Source organism: Varanus komodoensis, unplaced genomic scaffold, assembly GCF_004798865.1.
Source record: "Varanus komodoensis strain SLA01 unplaced genomic scaffold, ASM479886v1 scaffold57, whole genome shotgun sequence".
NCBI lineage: Eukaryota > Metazoa > Chordata > Lepidosauria > Squamata > Varanidae > Varanus > Varanus komodoensis.
The window spans coordinates 2493123-2508347 of record NW_025336182.1 but is presented as its reverse complement, the minus strand read 5'-3'; the positions used below and the strand labels follow the sequence as shown (position 1 = coordinate 2508347).

At 55.3% G+C, this 15225-nt stretch overlaps 2 protein-coding genes across 3 annotated transcripts in view; both read right to left on the bottom strand.

The window, feature by feature from the left end:
- Positions 1–4596: 4596 nt before the first annotated feature.
- On the bottom strand, positions 4597–12120 carry SSR2 (signal sequence receptor subunit 2). 2 transcript variants are annotated; one of them, XM_044449300.1, is made up of 6 exons: positions 12071–12120; positions 9488–9642; positions 8181–8279; positions 7105–7213; positions 6457–6534; positions 4597–5108 (listed from the first exon to the last, which is right to left on the bottom strand). In XM_044449300.1, exons 2-6 carry the CDS (start codon positions 9640–9642, stop codon positions 4998–5000), a joined length of 552 nt encoding a protein of 183 aa, XP_044305235.1. In that variant the 5' UTR covers positions 12071–12120; the 3' UTR covers positions 4597–4997. The 2 variants fall into 2 exon arrangements, with proteins under 2 accessions (XP_044305235.1, XP_044305236.1); XM_044449301.1 differs by having other exon boundaries at positions 12065–12108.
- Positions 12121–13049: 929 nt separating this feature from the next.
- Positions 13050–15225, bottom strand: part of TSACC (TSSK6 activating cochaperone) — a 9029-nt gene continuing 6853 nt past the window's right edge. The window contains exon 5 of the mRNA XM_044449056.1: positions 13050–13358. Coding sequence (XP_044304991.1) covers positions 13132–13358 — 227 coding nt within the window. The 3' untranslated portion in view covers positions 13050–13131. The remainder of the gene's footprint in view (positions 13359–15225) is intronic.

Below are 15225 nucleotides of genomic sequence, written 5' to 3'. Positions count from 1 at the left end.
TTGGAGTCAGTGCAGCGTAGGGCCACAAGGTTGGTGGCCGGTTTGCAGGGGATGCCGTATGAGGCGAGACTGAGGGAACTGGGTCTCTTCGGCCTGGAGGAGACTCTGATCTGAGGGGATCTGTTGGCGACATGTAGGTATGTGAGGGGGTGTCACACGGAGGTGGGGAGAGACCTGTTCTCCCCTGCAGAGGAAGGCAGGATGTGCTCCAGCGGAGCAAAGCTCAGGGAACCCAGGTTCCATTTGGAAGCCAGGAAGCACTTCCTGACAGTTAGGACCCCGAGGGTGTGGAATGGGCTTCCATGGGAGGTGGTTGAGGCCCCATCGGTGCGGGTATTCAAGGATAGGCTGGACGTGCACATGGCAGGCATGTTGTGAGTGGAGCTGGCTGGAGCTGGGGGTCAGACTAGATGGCCCAAGAGACCCTTTCTGACTCACTCTATTTCTGTGTTTCTGTTTCTATGTTATACAAAGCCAGTTGGGTATCGGCAATCTTATCTTCAGCAACCTTCTTAACTGGGCCTGACAAGAAATTTGCTTCTCCTTGGGCCTACAGTTTCACTGCACTGGCCACCACAACCCTGAGAACTCCGTTTTGGTCAGAGCCATTCATAGGCTCTGCCTGGAAATTCTTCCACAACTCATGCCTGCAAGGCTCAATCGGGCACTACCAGACCAACCAAAGCCAATCGCACCTTTGCCAAATGCCTCTAGGCAGGGGAGAGAGTTTTGTTTTTGTTTAGTCACAAAGTCATGCCCACCCCATCATGACCCCATGGACAACATTCCTCCAGGGTCTCCTGCCCTCCACCTTCCCCCAGAGCCCACTAAAGCTCACACCCACTGCCCCAGTGACCCCATCCAGCCACCTCATCCTCTGCCATCCCCTTCTTCTTTTGCCATCTATTGTTCCCAGCATCAGGCTCTTCTCCAGGGAGTCCTTCCTTCTCATTAGGTGGCCAAAGTATTTGAGTTTCATCTTCAGGATCTGGCCTTCTAAAGAGCAGTCAGGGTTGATCTCCTCCAGGACTGACCGGTTTGATCGCCTTGCGGTCCAAGGGACTTGCAGGAGTCTCCTCCAGCACCACAATTCAAAGGCCTCAATTCTTCGGTGCTCAGCCTTCCTTATGGTCCAGCTTTCACAGCCACACATTGCAACTGGGAAAACCACAGCCTTGACTATACACACTTTTGTCGGAAGGGTGATGTCTCTGCTTTTTAGTATGCTGTCTAGATTTGCCGTAGCTAGGGAAGAGAAGCTATGCCTCAAACATCAGGTGGTCAGTCCTGAACCCAATCCCATTCCTGCCTAGAGTCAGTGACTTTTGCACTTTTGCTGGCTCTGGAGGATCAACTGTATTGCTTTTGGCCAAGAACAGCCATCCTTCCTCCTCCCGCAGGAAAGCAAACTGGAGTTGCTGCTTGTGAGTGAGGGCTGGGAAGGGGGCATCCTCTCGCTTGCTCTCTGGGCCGGCCAAGTCTCACGGCTTCATCAACAGTGGGGATGCCCCACAAGGCCCCGTCCGAGGTGCCCACTGGACTCCTCCCCCTTGGTGCCCCCCAAGAGATTGTTCTTTTGTGTCCTTAATATATTTTAATAGTTTTTTATTTTAACTGGGAGGCTGGTTTGCTGCAAAGCAAAAGCTTGTCCTTTGGTTCAAAAGGACGATTTGTATTTTGGAGCTCAGTTCCCACCTCTGCCCTGGATTTAGGTTCTTGGGCGAGTTACTTTTCTTTGAACAAGAATGTGTCGTGGCTGGACTTTACCCACCATGTTAGGAATGGACTATCCCACCCTTGTGGCAGCCATTTTGTGAGAGTGCAAACAACTCTCTCAAAATTCGAAATGTGTCCTCCAGCCCAGAGATGGATCACATCACGTTTCCTTGATTTATCCTCCATTTCTTCGGTCTGTTTGCCTTCTGCTCTTTTCCAGTTGAGTCTTTTTCCAACACTAAAACAGCCACAGGGGCCATAACTTCCCTTTATAAAGGATCACCCTTGGTTATCGCTTGCCCCTTTCTGCACATTCCCCAGTGCTCTTTTTTTAGGTATGGCGACAAACCGGAACATATGGCAAGTATGGGCTTGGCAGTGTTATTTTCAGTCGCTTCTCAGTTCTTCCCAGCGTGGACTTTTTCACAGCAGCTGCAGGCCAGGTTGGCCTTGTCATCCAACTGACTTTGCCCACGCCAAGATCCCTTTCCTGGCAAGTCCTCACCCGTTCACAGGAGCGTATTTTTGCCCCCGTGTGCATTACTTTACATCTGAACACGTTGGTACATTCAAAACGGGGGGCTGGAGGAAAGCTCTGCGAAATCCCTGGACCCACAGAAAGACAAGTGAGGGGATCCCAGACCAAATCAAGCCAGGTAATTCCCTGGAAGCAAAAACGGCAGAGCTGAGGCGGTCTCTCTTTGGGCACATCATGAGAAGGCCGAACTCCCTGGAGAAGACACTCATATCTGGGAAAGACAGACATAGAAACAGAGAAACAGAGCGTGTCAGAAGGGGTCTCCCGGGCCATCTAGTCTGACCCCTGGCTCCAGCCGGCTCTGCTCACGACAAGCCCACCATGTGCATGTCCAGCCTATCTTTGAACACCTGCACCGATGGGGCCTCAACCACCTCCGTGGAAGCCCATTCCATGCCCTGGGGGTCCTGAGACAGAAGAAGAGGAAAACCAGCTACAAGATGGAGCGGTTCTTCCAGGAAGCCACAGTGCCCGGCCAAGAGCTGAGCAGGGCTGTCAGAGAGGACATTTTGGGGTACATGCCTTCCTAGGGTTGTCCTAGCCGGAAACCCCTCGATGGCAGACAATTACATTGAACTGCATGCGCCACTTTGATACATGTTCACCCAGATGGAAGAGATCTGCTTGGAGCGCTTTACACACCCTTTGAACTGGCTTAAATAATCTGATGGCATCAATAATCTTGGCTCGCTCAGATCGTTCGAGCGAACTCCAGATCACTTGGACATCTAAACCCTGAAAGAGCTGTATTCTTTCCCAAGTCCCTCCTTGTTGCTCTCACTCGCTGGGTGAACCGTACATTTTCTGAAGTGAAAAAGTGGCATTTCAGTTCGGATTTCTGTGGGGCTGCAGTTTACATCCCTCCACCTCAGCTCGTGTTAATATTTGAAAAATGATCTCAACCCCACCCTGAGCGAAGCAGGGGGTGAAAATGGCACGTCCGCAGGTGATAAATGGGCCCAAGGGCAAGCAAGTTGTGGGACACCCCAGGGCAGCTGTGTGTGTGTTAAAAATGAAATGGCCCGGCACGTAGGAGAGAATGCAAATATTTGAGAAAGGAACCGGGTGGTTCTTAATGTACACAGAAAACCTTCCTCTGCACCTGTGGCCAGAGATCCCGAGTGGAAGCCTGCCACCACTGCCAAGAGCATCTGGTTAGCCATTGCCCCGCGGTGAGATGCACTTCAGCTCTTAAATTCTTAATCCTGGAGAGGCAGCGATTCCACAGAGATTAACTTCAGAGCAGCTTTTGCCAAGCTGGTGCTCTCCAGGTGGCTTGGACTCCAGTTCCCAGTATCCCCACCACCCATGGTAGGAAATACTATCTAATGCGTCAGGTGAGCACCAAATTGAGAGAGGCTGCTGCATGGCCATCCATATTTCTATCCCGATTATATTTAGTATGTACATCAAATTAAAATGTACTTTAATTTCAGCCACGACTGAAATGGAACTGCCAGGAAATGAAAGCTTTTTTGCTCGGATCGCTGATGTTTGGCTACCCGTGCCTTTCAGGAATTTGCTTTTCTCCTAACAGTGCTCAAAATGTTCCCCTAACTATGGGAACAAGGACCAGAATGGAGCTAAGTCCAGCAAAGGAAGGTGAGCTTTTCCCTTGCCTTACCAAGAGGATCAGCTCTAAATCAACTTCCCTTTGACATGCTTTGGCCTGCAGCTCCCATCAGCACCAGCCAGGATAGCTAATGCTGAAGGATGCTGGGAGTTGTAGGCCTCCAGATGTTCAGTCTGCCAGCCTCCTACCTCTTCTCCACCAGAGAGGCAAGCTTTTGGAGCACAACTTCTTGCTGCTAAGTGCAAGAAGGGAAAGCAGGCAGCGGGGGGCGGGGGCACCCCTGGCTTTTCCGTTTTCCTCCAACTCAGCTCCCCTTTTAGTTCAGGTTTACTGGGACTGGTTCTTCCTCTCGCTGTCCAGCACTAAGCCCCCCCAGGCAGCTCTCTAAACTAGCGATGCCAAAAAGCAGCAGAGCGTTACCTGCCCACCCCCACCTGCGGACGGCACATACACTCAGGGCCCTTCAAAGGAAACATACCCAAGTTTTTAGTCCTTGTGGGCGTGAAGCAATGGTCAACTAGCAACTTAACAAAAGGTAGGCCCAGAGTATTTCAGTCCTAAAAATCGCAGAAGTCTGCCTTTCTTACTGCAGAATGTGAATCAATTTCGTGAAGAATTTTCTTCCTTCCCCATTTGCCTTGTGTTTATCCCTGCAAATATTCCACGCAATCCAACACACGTCGATCACTGCCATGGATTCCTCACCCACGCACTCAGGCAAGACTTCAAACTGAGAGGAGGGCGGGAGGAACAGGGGCACACACACGCGGCATGTTCACGACGTGATTTATTTTTTACGGTAAAAAAGTCCCTCACTCCAGGGCACTACAGATCTCTCAGAAAGACGGAGGGTTTGTTTGCATGGGTTTTAATAACCCTATGGCTCCGACATTTCTTCTCCAGGGTAAATGCGTTTCTTGCGCTTTGGCTGAGGGAAGCGGGTTTGATGTGCAAAGGGGTCTCCGTGACCAATGGATTTCTCCGCCCCATGGCTAGCAAGGGGCAGAGCAGGAGGGGCTGCAGGGCTCAGAGGATCCATGTTTTCTCACAGCTGCGTCCTGGAGGACCGTTCCCAATGGAACAGGCCCTGAAGCAGGGCCAGGGGCTGCCTGCGGCCTCTCCAGAACGCCCTCGCAGCTGCAGGAAGGGAGCTGGAGGGCCCGGTGCGGCTCAGTTCTTCTTGGTCTTCGGGGTGTCGTACTTCCGTTTGCTCGAGTACCACAGCAGCAGGGGGATGCCGATGGAGGGCAGCGTCATGACCCCGAAGGCTGCCCAGTCCAGCTTTGTGAGAAGGGGAGGAAAGGGAGGACAGAGCAGTGAGTGAGGGGGAGACCAATCCAGCTGGCCCGAGACCGGCGCAGGCTCCCCGAGCTCTTGAGCAGAGAAACAGAGGAAGCTGCACCATGTGCAGTCAGATCGCTTGCCCCTCTGGAGACGCCGGGGATCACACCAGGCCACCCCAGAGGCGGGCTCTGCGCCACTGAGCAGCGGCCCTTGCACTGCATCATGGGAAGCTGACAGACTAGCAGTGGGCAGCTTTGCAGGTCTCAGATGGAGGGCTCCCCACCACCTGCCCCGAAGTCCCCAGTCCAGCACCTGGTGCTTCCACGCTATGCGAGGGAGGAACCACCGAGACCTGGGAGGCCGCTCCAGCACGGACGGGATGCAGGCTGAGCTGTTTCCTGGCCTGACCTCCACTGGTGGACAAAGGAGCGCTCCCTCGGGGCAGAACCCCTTTCGCACCGGCACCAGCACCTCCAGGCAGGGCCGGGAGAACTCCTCCTGAAGCTCCAGAGAGCTGCCGCCGCCAGTCTATGCTGGCAATGCTGGCCCAGATGGACCAAGGCAGCTGCTGATGCTCAGGCACGTGGCGTCACACGAACCCAGAGGTGCAACGACCCAGGGCCATGTGGAGGCCGCCCGGCCGCTCAACGGGGACGCAGGTCAGAGGCAGGGCCTGCAGCCGCACTGCCCCGGAGCTCACACAGACTAGCACAGCTTCCCACCGCGCAGGGAAGCTGCCGCCCTGCTCTGCAGGCGAGGAGTGCAGAGAGTGGAGGCAGAGACCCATGTCAGTTGCAGTGCAGGCAACCCCTCCCCCCCTCACGCCTATTCACTTGCAGGTTTTCAGCTCCTGGGGAGTTTCTCCAAACTACTGGGGAGCAGAAGGAGAACCATTACAGATCTGCTGCACGAGCCTGCCAGCGGATACTGGCCCGCCTTCTTTTCGTTCCCAGGAAAAGCACAGATCCAGGATAGGAAGCAGCCCCTGCGAAGGCTGCGTTGGGACCCTCCCGAGCATGCCAGGAGCATGCTAAAAGGGGGCGCTTGGGTGGCCTGCAAGAGGGTTGGGGGCCTTGGACCCGGGGTCCCAGTTTGGCCCTGAGGCTTAGTGACTGGCAAAATTTATTATTTATTTATTAAAACATTTTTATGCCGCCCCATTCGCCGAAGCCTCGGGGCGGCTTACAAAATGAGCGTCAGGCTCCAACCAGATGACAGGCCTTGGCATTTTGGTCCCGCCCTTTTGCTCCCAGTCTCACCCCCTTGGACCTCAACTCAGCACCGGCGGAATTAAGCCCCTGGGGGGAAATCCCGCAGCAGAAACAGGGCTGCTGTGGTTACTTACAAAGTGTGGTGAAAACCGCCTGTCGAATTCTCGCTGGGCCAGGATCCCCCCTTGCCCAGGGGCACTGGTGAAGCCAACCTGGAAAGAGACATGAGCAGAGGGGCCTGACGGGTGGGCCGGGTCAGGGAGGCCTCATGGCCGCCCACCCTCCTGACACTGCTCCAGCCAGGAGATGGTCTAGACAGCCTTAAGGATCCCTCCAACTCACAGACTTCGATGCCTGGGGTGCCCAGCACCTCTCCCAAAGGCTGTTCACTCACCGCCTTTGAAAAAGATGTTTACATAAAAACCTTTGGAAAAAATCAGGGGGGGTCTCGCTCCTTGTAGCCTCCAGCCTGAACCCTTCCCTTGACCCTCTGCTGGCTAGTCTCCCCTCCCAGCTTCTAGTCTGACTATTTCACACACCCCCCACGCCTGCCTTCTCCCCCCCACCCACGCCTTTGTTCACTGTTGACTAGACAGTCCACACGGAGGCCGTAATGGGGCTGAGCCACGTCCTCCAGGGAGCCAGCTGGGTCCCAGACGTGCCCACTGGTGCAACAGGCTGGGGGTCCGGGGCAGCCGGTGCCAACCGCAGGGGTGCGCTGTGTGCTGAGCCGAGCTCGCCCCACCCCCCGGGACTCCCTCCAGCAGGGCCCCCGCACTCACCACCACCTGCCCTCCCTCCTGGGCCAGGTACGTGATCGTGGCCGACGTGAAGTTGAAGTAGCCGGCTTTCAAGGGCCTCAGCACCACCGTATGGGACACGTTGCTGGCCCTGGGGGGCGGCTGGCTAAGGAAGCAAGCATAGCGGCAGGCGGCAGGAAGAGCGCTCTTTCCCGGGGGCCAAGCGGCGCCTGGGGAGGCGTTGCTCGTTTGTGCCATTCACACTTGACGTTTACCTCGTGCTTCCAAGGAAACGTGAGGCAAATCTTGTCCGAAGACTTACAATCTATATCCGGGTGCGCAACTTGCGACTCAGCGCACGTTTTCGCCTGCGACACCCCCCAGCCCTCGACGGCAGACCTGGCTGCAAGGCGGACGGGCACGGCTGGCCAAAACAGCTGCCCGACAGGCAAGTCCAGGGAGGCCAGCGGGGTCCAGCCTGTGCTAGACATCCCAAGCTGTCTTGCAGTCGTGATTCCCGAAAGGTGGTTGTTACTTTTCTCACTCTACCAAAAATAAAAATGTAAGCAAAGAGGGAGGGATAATGAGAAAAAGCCGGAAATCAGGAACGAGCTGGGATCCAAAACAAGGACTGAGGGGTGACTGTCCCCCTCACCATCCCTCGTGGGCAGCAAGCCCCAACTTCACCACACCACCGCCAGGCATGCAGTGCACCCCCGAAAAAGCTGCACGGGGCTGGAAATAGCACAACAGGCGGCGCCCGATAAAAGGGGCAGGAGCCCCTGTCTCTCCCCAACAGCCTCCTTGCTGCTTTTCAGAAGGCTGGGGCGGGGCAGGAAGGGAGGTTTTGCTAAAACGGGCAGAGCTGGAAGGCCTCATGAAGCACCCCGGCCTCTGCAGCTCACTCACCACACACAGCCTCTCCCGGCGGCTGCAAGCACTCCGTGCCTATCCCACCCCATCCGAGGACCAGAGGCAGGGGGGGCCCTCCCTCGCCTTCTGAATCTCTAGGATTAGCCTCAGCAGTTTCCAGTGCCACTCTCTCCCCACACAAACAAGCCGGGAGGAACACTGCTGGCAGGCCTCATGCTCCCAAGGGGCACTGAGCAAAAGGATACGGGGCAATTCTATCCCATTTGACGCTGAGCATCCCAGAAACGATGCCAAAGTCTTCTGGAGGGAAGGAATCATCCGACAGCTCTACTTCTAAGGCAGCACTAGATGGCACAAAGAAAAGGAATGGGATGAGAAGGCTAAGAATAAGCCACCTCTTGAGGACTAGCGGCCCCGAGACACGGTGAAAGCTGGCCTACAAAAACTTTAAACAAACAAACAAACAGTGGCTGCATGTTTGGATGGGGGGGGGCTATCAATGTTTAAAAAACGGCCCTCTTTGCTCCATTGAGATTTCCCTGCCAAGTCACCTTGAATATTTTCCAACAATGTGACTGAGGACTGTGCAGAGTGCTTGGGTGCCGGTGTGCCCAAAGGCACTCCTTTTGGTGCCCACTAGAGTCTCTGACCTCTGGATTTTTATTTTATCTCTTAACTTAAAAAGAATCAAACAACAGTGGGCTGGAAAACCAAGGGCAGCCTGCCAAGGCTGCGTATCAGCTCAACCGAGCGATTTCTGTACTTTAGAGCACAAACCGTGGCCTGTGCCTGGTTCTTAGGTGCTCGCCTTTCTTGTAGTCTCACCAGTCTGGCTTCTGGGAAACCATTTTTGCAACCCGCCGCAGCTGCCCTGGCAGCCATCTGAGGAGTGGGCAACGCCCCACGGCCACCACGCTGTAAGGAGTGCCCACGGCACTCCCAACATCCCAGACGTCCCCCACAACCCCAAAAGGTTCAGGGAGTGCAGGATGACGGCCAGGGAGAATCAGGCTAAATCCAAGCTCACCACAAAGCTCGCTTAAACAATAAACAAACAAAATAAAATTTTCATTAAAAATGGAGGATACAAGACTATACTGCAGTGTCACACACCATAAACTTCTGGTGCAACCTGGAAGTCACCACTCAGGACCCATTTCACCCCACATCTGCAGAGCAAATGCCCTCTATCAAATGATTCCCTGTAAGGACCTTGAAATGAAAAACTGGTGGCTAAACTTTGCTCTTTTTCCTCCTCCTTCCCAAATCCTTTTCCTCCTATGCTGTGCTCTTAGTCTGTAAGCCTGAGGACAGGGACTGTCGTTAATACTGAGAGCAACTGTAAGCTGCTCAGGGAACTGTCTTTGGCTGCAGAGCTGCAATAAGCTAGGAAATGATTTGGTGTTGGCTGTTATTTGACTGTTTGCTGGCCTCGGGCTGGTGGAAGCATCAGTCCTTGGGGCAGGGAACTCCTAGGAGGAGAGACGGGGGCGCCATGACACCATCACTAGAGCCCCAGGCAGACACCGGCCACAACCAGCCCTGCACTTACCTAGACCCAACATTGTAGATGCTGTACTGCAACGTCAGATCCCGGCCCTCCACGGCGTATCTATTCAAGAGCGACTTGGAGGCCAGAAGCCGGGCCCCTTCCTCACAATGGACGGAGGAGAAGATGACCAGGATCGTGAGAGCCAAGAGCTTCATCTGGAAGGGAAAAACGGAATTTCAGTAATGCACTGCCAACCCAACGGCTGGGGGCTCACCCCCTCCCCCAGGAAAGAGCACCGGATGCCAACAGTCCAGCAAAGAACAAGCTATTTTCTGAAGAGTGAGGAAGGTGGGCGGAATCAATGAGAAATGCGAAAAGCTGGAGGAGAAGAGAAAAAATGAGAGAAGGTCCAGTCACTCACACGCCCCGTCTTTTTAATCAGAAATCTCCCATTCTCCGACCCTGATTATTCGGGGCTATCACTGCTTTAAAGACATTTCAACAGACTCTTTGTAGGAACTTTTTTGCCCAACTAATGATTACATTTGCATAACTCTACATGTTGGTAAAAATAATAATCTGAAAGTTAGAAGCACGCTCTCTTCCCCATTTGATCAGCATTCCCCATGTGGTCCAGTGTGCCTATGTACACCAGCTGCTGGGGCACATGGGTGGGAGGGTACTGATGCACTCATGTCCTGCTTGGGGATTGTGTGGACAGTGGGTTGGTTGTTACATGATCAGAAGGCTAGACAAGAATCATAGAATAAAATAGCAGAGTTGGAAGGGGCCATGAAGGCCATCAAGTCCAACCCCCTGCTGTTCCAGGACACCAAATTACACCATCCCACTCAGAGGGCAGTCCAGTTTCTTTTTGAATGTCTCCCGTGTGGGAGAGCCCCCCACCTCTGCAGGCAGCTGGTCCCACTGGCGTATTGCTCTGACAGCGAGGAAGCTTTTTCTGATGTCCAGCCTGAACCTGGGTTGCTGCAACTTGACTTGATTATTCTGTGTCCTGCACTCTGGTTTCAGCAAGAAGAGATCTTGACCTTCTTCTCTGTGACAGTCTTTGAGGTCTTTCTAGAGGGATACCATGTCCCCCTCAGCCTTCTCTTCTCAAGGCTGAGCATGCCCAGTTCTCTCAGTCTCTCCTCACAGGGCAGCATTTCCAAACCTTGGATCATTTTGGTTGCCCTCTGCTGGACCCTTTCTAATTTACCTGCATCTTTCTTAAATCTTGGTGCCCAGAACTGGACACGGTATTCCAGGTGAGGTTTGACTAATGAGGAATATAGGGGAATTACTACCTCTTGTGAATTGGAAGTAATACTTCTGTTAATGCATCCCAAAATAGCATTTGCCCTTTTGGCAGCTGCATCACATCACTGGCTCATGTTTAGCCTATAGTCCACAATTACTCTGAGATCCTTTTCTTTTTCAGCTCTGCTGAGCCACGTGTCCCCTTCTTGTATTGATGCTGGTGGTCCCCCCAAGATGCTTTGGACTGCAGTGCCTAATTATCCCAATTGCCTGGCCAGCTTCCCTGCTGGGCGGGAACTTCAAGACCTCCAGTCCAATGCATTTGGATGGCACCAGGTTGCTGAAGCCTGTTTGAGAAGTTGCAGGCACTTGTCAACGCAGAAAGCAGAAAAAGCTTAAGAAAAGGCATCCTGATCTGCCTCTTCAGTGCTTTCAGAAGCACAGGCATTAAAAACAAAGAAAGATGTTATTATATCAATACATGAGTCGGTGGAAGGCTAGGGGTGTGTATGCATGTAAAAAAACCCACTGCCAGTATCAGTTGGGGGAACCCTTTTTGTCCACTGAGCTGCGAATCTAACCAATTAATTAAACTGTGTCATATCATGGAAGGCAGATTAGCATCCCCACGTGGCCTCTAACTAAGTGGTTAAAGATTTAGCTTATCTATGTTCAAGTGACCTTGAGAATTCGCAAAAGAACATGAAAGCGAAAAGGGGAAAGGGCCATGTCCTGGAAGTGAAACTGGCGGCTGGGGGGCGGGGGACACTGGGAGACCCCCACTGAAAATTCAGGACTGTGATCAGAAGAGACCTCAGGCACGCAGGTGACGGCACGAACACTCTCTGCAGTCCGGCCGCCACTGACCCTTTGCAAGTGTCCGGGCTGGATGCCTCCAGGGCAGAGGGCCACCAGCCTGGAGGGCCCCGCCTGAAGCGCCGAACCCCCTCCCGCCCCCCCCGGACCAAGCCTGGGGCTCCCCGTCCCCGCAAGAGCGGGGGGGGCACGCATTGCTCCGCCACCCCCACACCCCAGTCCAGGCGCTCCTCTTGGGGTCTGCTTTGTGCTGACCCCCGCTGCAAACAGCTCCTCCGGACTACAGCTCCCATCGTCCCCAGTCACCAACCCCCCCCTCCACAGCGCATCTCAGCCTCCCCCCACACCGCCCTTCTCTAGAGTCACACTACAAAGCCAGCACGCCCTCCCCAACAGCATATCCCGGCCAGGTGGGGATGATGGGACTTGTCCGGTGGGGGGGCTGGTTCATGTGGAGACAGGCGGACAGTCCCCCACCCCGAATTAGCTTGCACACCCTCCTAGCCCCCCCCACTCGTCTCCAGAGCCCCCTTCCCAAATTATGCCTCCCCCTCCGCTTACTCCTGCCTCAGAGGCGCCAGCAGCCGCCACCAGAACGGAAAAGAGAGTCAGCGCTCGCCGCCGCCGCCGGAAGCCCGCCCTCCCCGCCCTACGTCATTGCGTCCCGGTCCCGCTGAGCTTGCCGGGAACGGTAGTCTTTCGGCTTAGCGTAGCTTCCCCGCTCGCCTTCCTGCAATGCAGTAGCCCAGCTCCCCGCTCACGCGTGCCGGGCCACAACTCCCAGCATGCTGGCCGAGGGGATGCTGGGGCTTGTAGTCCAGTGCCTCTGGAAGGCTGCAGGAGGCCGGGCCGGGGTCCTGGAAGCGGCTCCCCGGGTGCAGGGAAGCAAGCCCCAGCGGTCCGGCCTCATTGCCCACGCTTTGCAGGCAGAATTCGGCCTGGTGCTTGGTGCAACTTTGCTTCCGTGCCCGATGTCCTGCTCCGCAGCCCGGCAGGCGAGGAGGCTTTGCAGCAGGAAACGGGGCGATGAAACGGATGCAAGCGTCAAGCGGGCTGCTGCAATCGGGATCCATCAAAGCGAGGCTGGTTCCCGAAAGAAGAGGATTCGTAGGAGGCGCTGGAAGCAGCAGCCCGTCCTGCAAGGCGGGGGGTGCCGCTCCTCTCCGGGGTCCACGGGAGCCACCCGAGAGATGTCATCGGATGACCTTGGAGAACTAGGAACGGCCCGATGGGCCAGTCCTGCTACTGCTTTGAGAACTGCTTCCTTTCACTCTTGCTTTTGCTGTCAGCTTACCCTACCTTGCAGGGCTGTTGAGCAGCACAGTAAGAACTGGGAATGTGAACAAGATAGGCTTGGCATATCAGAAAAATAAATCTAAAGTGCTACCACGGAACGGTTATTTAAAGCCACTGGTGTATGTGAAATCTTGCACTGGGCAAGCAGACAGGACTCGTTAGGTCCCCTTCCACTTCCACACTGCCCTGCATAAGAGACCCGTGAGTGGAAGGAAGAAAAATGCCACCGCACGGGACTGAAAGCAACCAGGTTTATTTGGGGCCTTCCTGCTGGCGTAAAATCCAAATTCTGCAGCACGTGTGAATGCACAACGGCGGGGCTGCCCTGAGAGCTAGCTGATGGGGCGGGGGGAGGAAGTGGAGCCCTTGGTGGGCCGCAGCTCCGGCTGCCCCGTGAGCTCCAGGCTCTGCCTCTCCTGCCTGGAAAGAAGGACGTTCATGGACTCCCGCATGTCCTCCAGGAGGGACAGCTGGGCCTGGGCGATCTGCGTCTGCATCTGGATGTTGCTGTGCATGCACTCCAGGAGCCCGAAGCACTCCTGGGGCTGGTGGTCCGGTGCTGCCAAAGCGAGGAGAGCGCAGTGTCAGATGCTGCTCGTTCTTACCCTTCGATCCCACCGTTTCCCCCTTGGGAGGAGCCCAAGACTGTCCTCCCCTCTCCATTTTATCTTCACAGCAATCCTGCGAGGTGGGTTAGGGCCGAGAGTCAGTGGCTGGCCCAGGTTTGCCTAGTGAGTTTCATGGCCCCGTGGGGACTTGACCGTGGGTTTCCCCAGCCCCAGTCCAGCCCTCAGACCAACATGCCGCCCGGGATTCCTGTCTTCTAGACTAGTATTCTCCTAGAATTGAAGCAAAACGAACGAACTTTGGAGCCAAGGCCTCCTCTCTTGGCATTGATCCAGCACCCCTCCATGCCTGACCTGTATTTTTAAAGGGTTTTTTAAAATTTAGGATGGTTATTGTGAACTGGGAGGCCAGCAAAAGAAAAGGCCACCTTCTCGGGCAACCCTTTTCCCCAGAAAGCCTGTGGCTCCCAGTGCCTGAGCACCGACAGTCCACTTTCTGTGCCCCTCACAGAAAAATGCCAGTTCAGAAAGGGGGTTTTCAGCCGGGAGACAAGTTCCCTTTCTATTACTGGTATTCTCTCATTTCTATACAGCTCCACAGCGCACCTCCTGGGAAAGGGCGTTTCCCACCGTGGCGGCCCTTTGGTGCACAGGCACGCCTGACCTGGGGCACCCATCTTGTGAGAGCACCCACAAAATCCTCCCGACATTCCAAGTGTCCCCACCCCAGACGGCCGGAGATCCATGTAGGAGCCTGGCTCATCCCAAAAGTCTGGGGCAGACGGGAGAGAAACAACCAGCTAGAAGCCACCAAGACGTAGCCACAGACAACCGAGTCCAGAGCACAGCTGGCCCTTCCAAAAGGTGCCCAAGCCTCGGTGAGTGGCTGGGAGCGGAAGGAGCCAGGGGGAGGCTCTCCCGGGGCCCTCCTGCGGAAGGCATGTGGAGGCCGTCCTTTGGCAGCAGGTGGCAGGCCTGGAGGCGGCACCCGCTGCTTCCCGGGAAGGACGGCACGGAAAGGGGAAGAGAAGGCCCAACCGGGCTGCAGACGCTGGTCTCGGACGGAGCCGAGGGCCCGCGGGAGGCTCATCTCCACCCACATCTCTGCCTCCCAGGTCGTCCAGTGCGGCAAGAAGCCAGAGAGGACGCCCTGAAGAACTTCGGAACTCAGCGCTGGGGCCTGAGTTTCACTGGAGCGTCTTCCTCCTCCCTTCCCAACCCGCTTCCCATGCCGGTTTGGGCTCTTAGATTTGGATGCCTAGTGGGAGGGAGGGACTTTCCTGTTGGTAACCTCCAGGAGCCGCTCTAGGCCCCTCGGCTGGGAAAGGCCTGGGCCTGCTGCTGGTCCGGGTGCCCTGCTGGGCTAGATGGTCCCACAGCCCGGCCGTCCCTGGGCCGAAGCCCTCGGGGGCCCCTGGGTTATGGCAGGAGCTCACTGCCTCTTTGGATTAGCGGGCTCATGCCGAGCGGGCATGATGTGGTGGTTTGCTAGCCCTGGAGGGACCTGGGAGGGCCGGGTTCGAGTCCCCGCTCAGCCCTGAAGCTCAGGGAGTGACTTTGGGCCAGTCACTGGCTCTCAGCCCAACCCACATCACAAGGAGCGCAGGAGGAGGAAATGATATAAACCGCCTTGAGTTCCTTGGAATAAAAACAGCGGGCTATAAATAGAGCGAACAAATAAATAACGTTCAAGGAACGTTCCACATCGTCCTATGTCGCGGTTCCGTCTCCTGGGAACGAGCCTATCGTTCAAATCTGCTTTTACCAACAAAGGCCTTCCCCATCTCTTTTCCTCTCCCTCTGATCCATACCAACATGCAGACATTAAGCTCCCAGCAGAGATCCAAAGCCCCCCCCCCC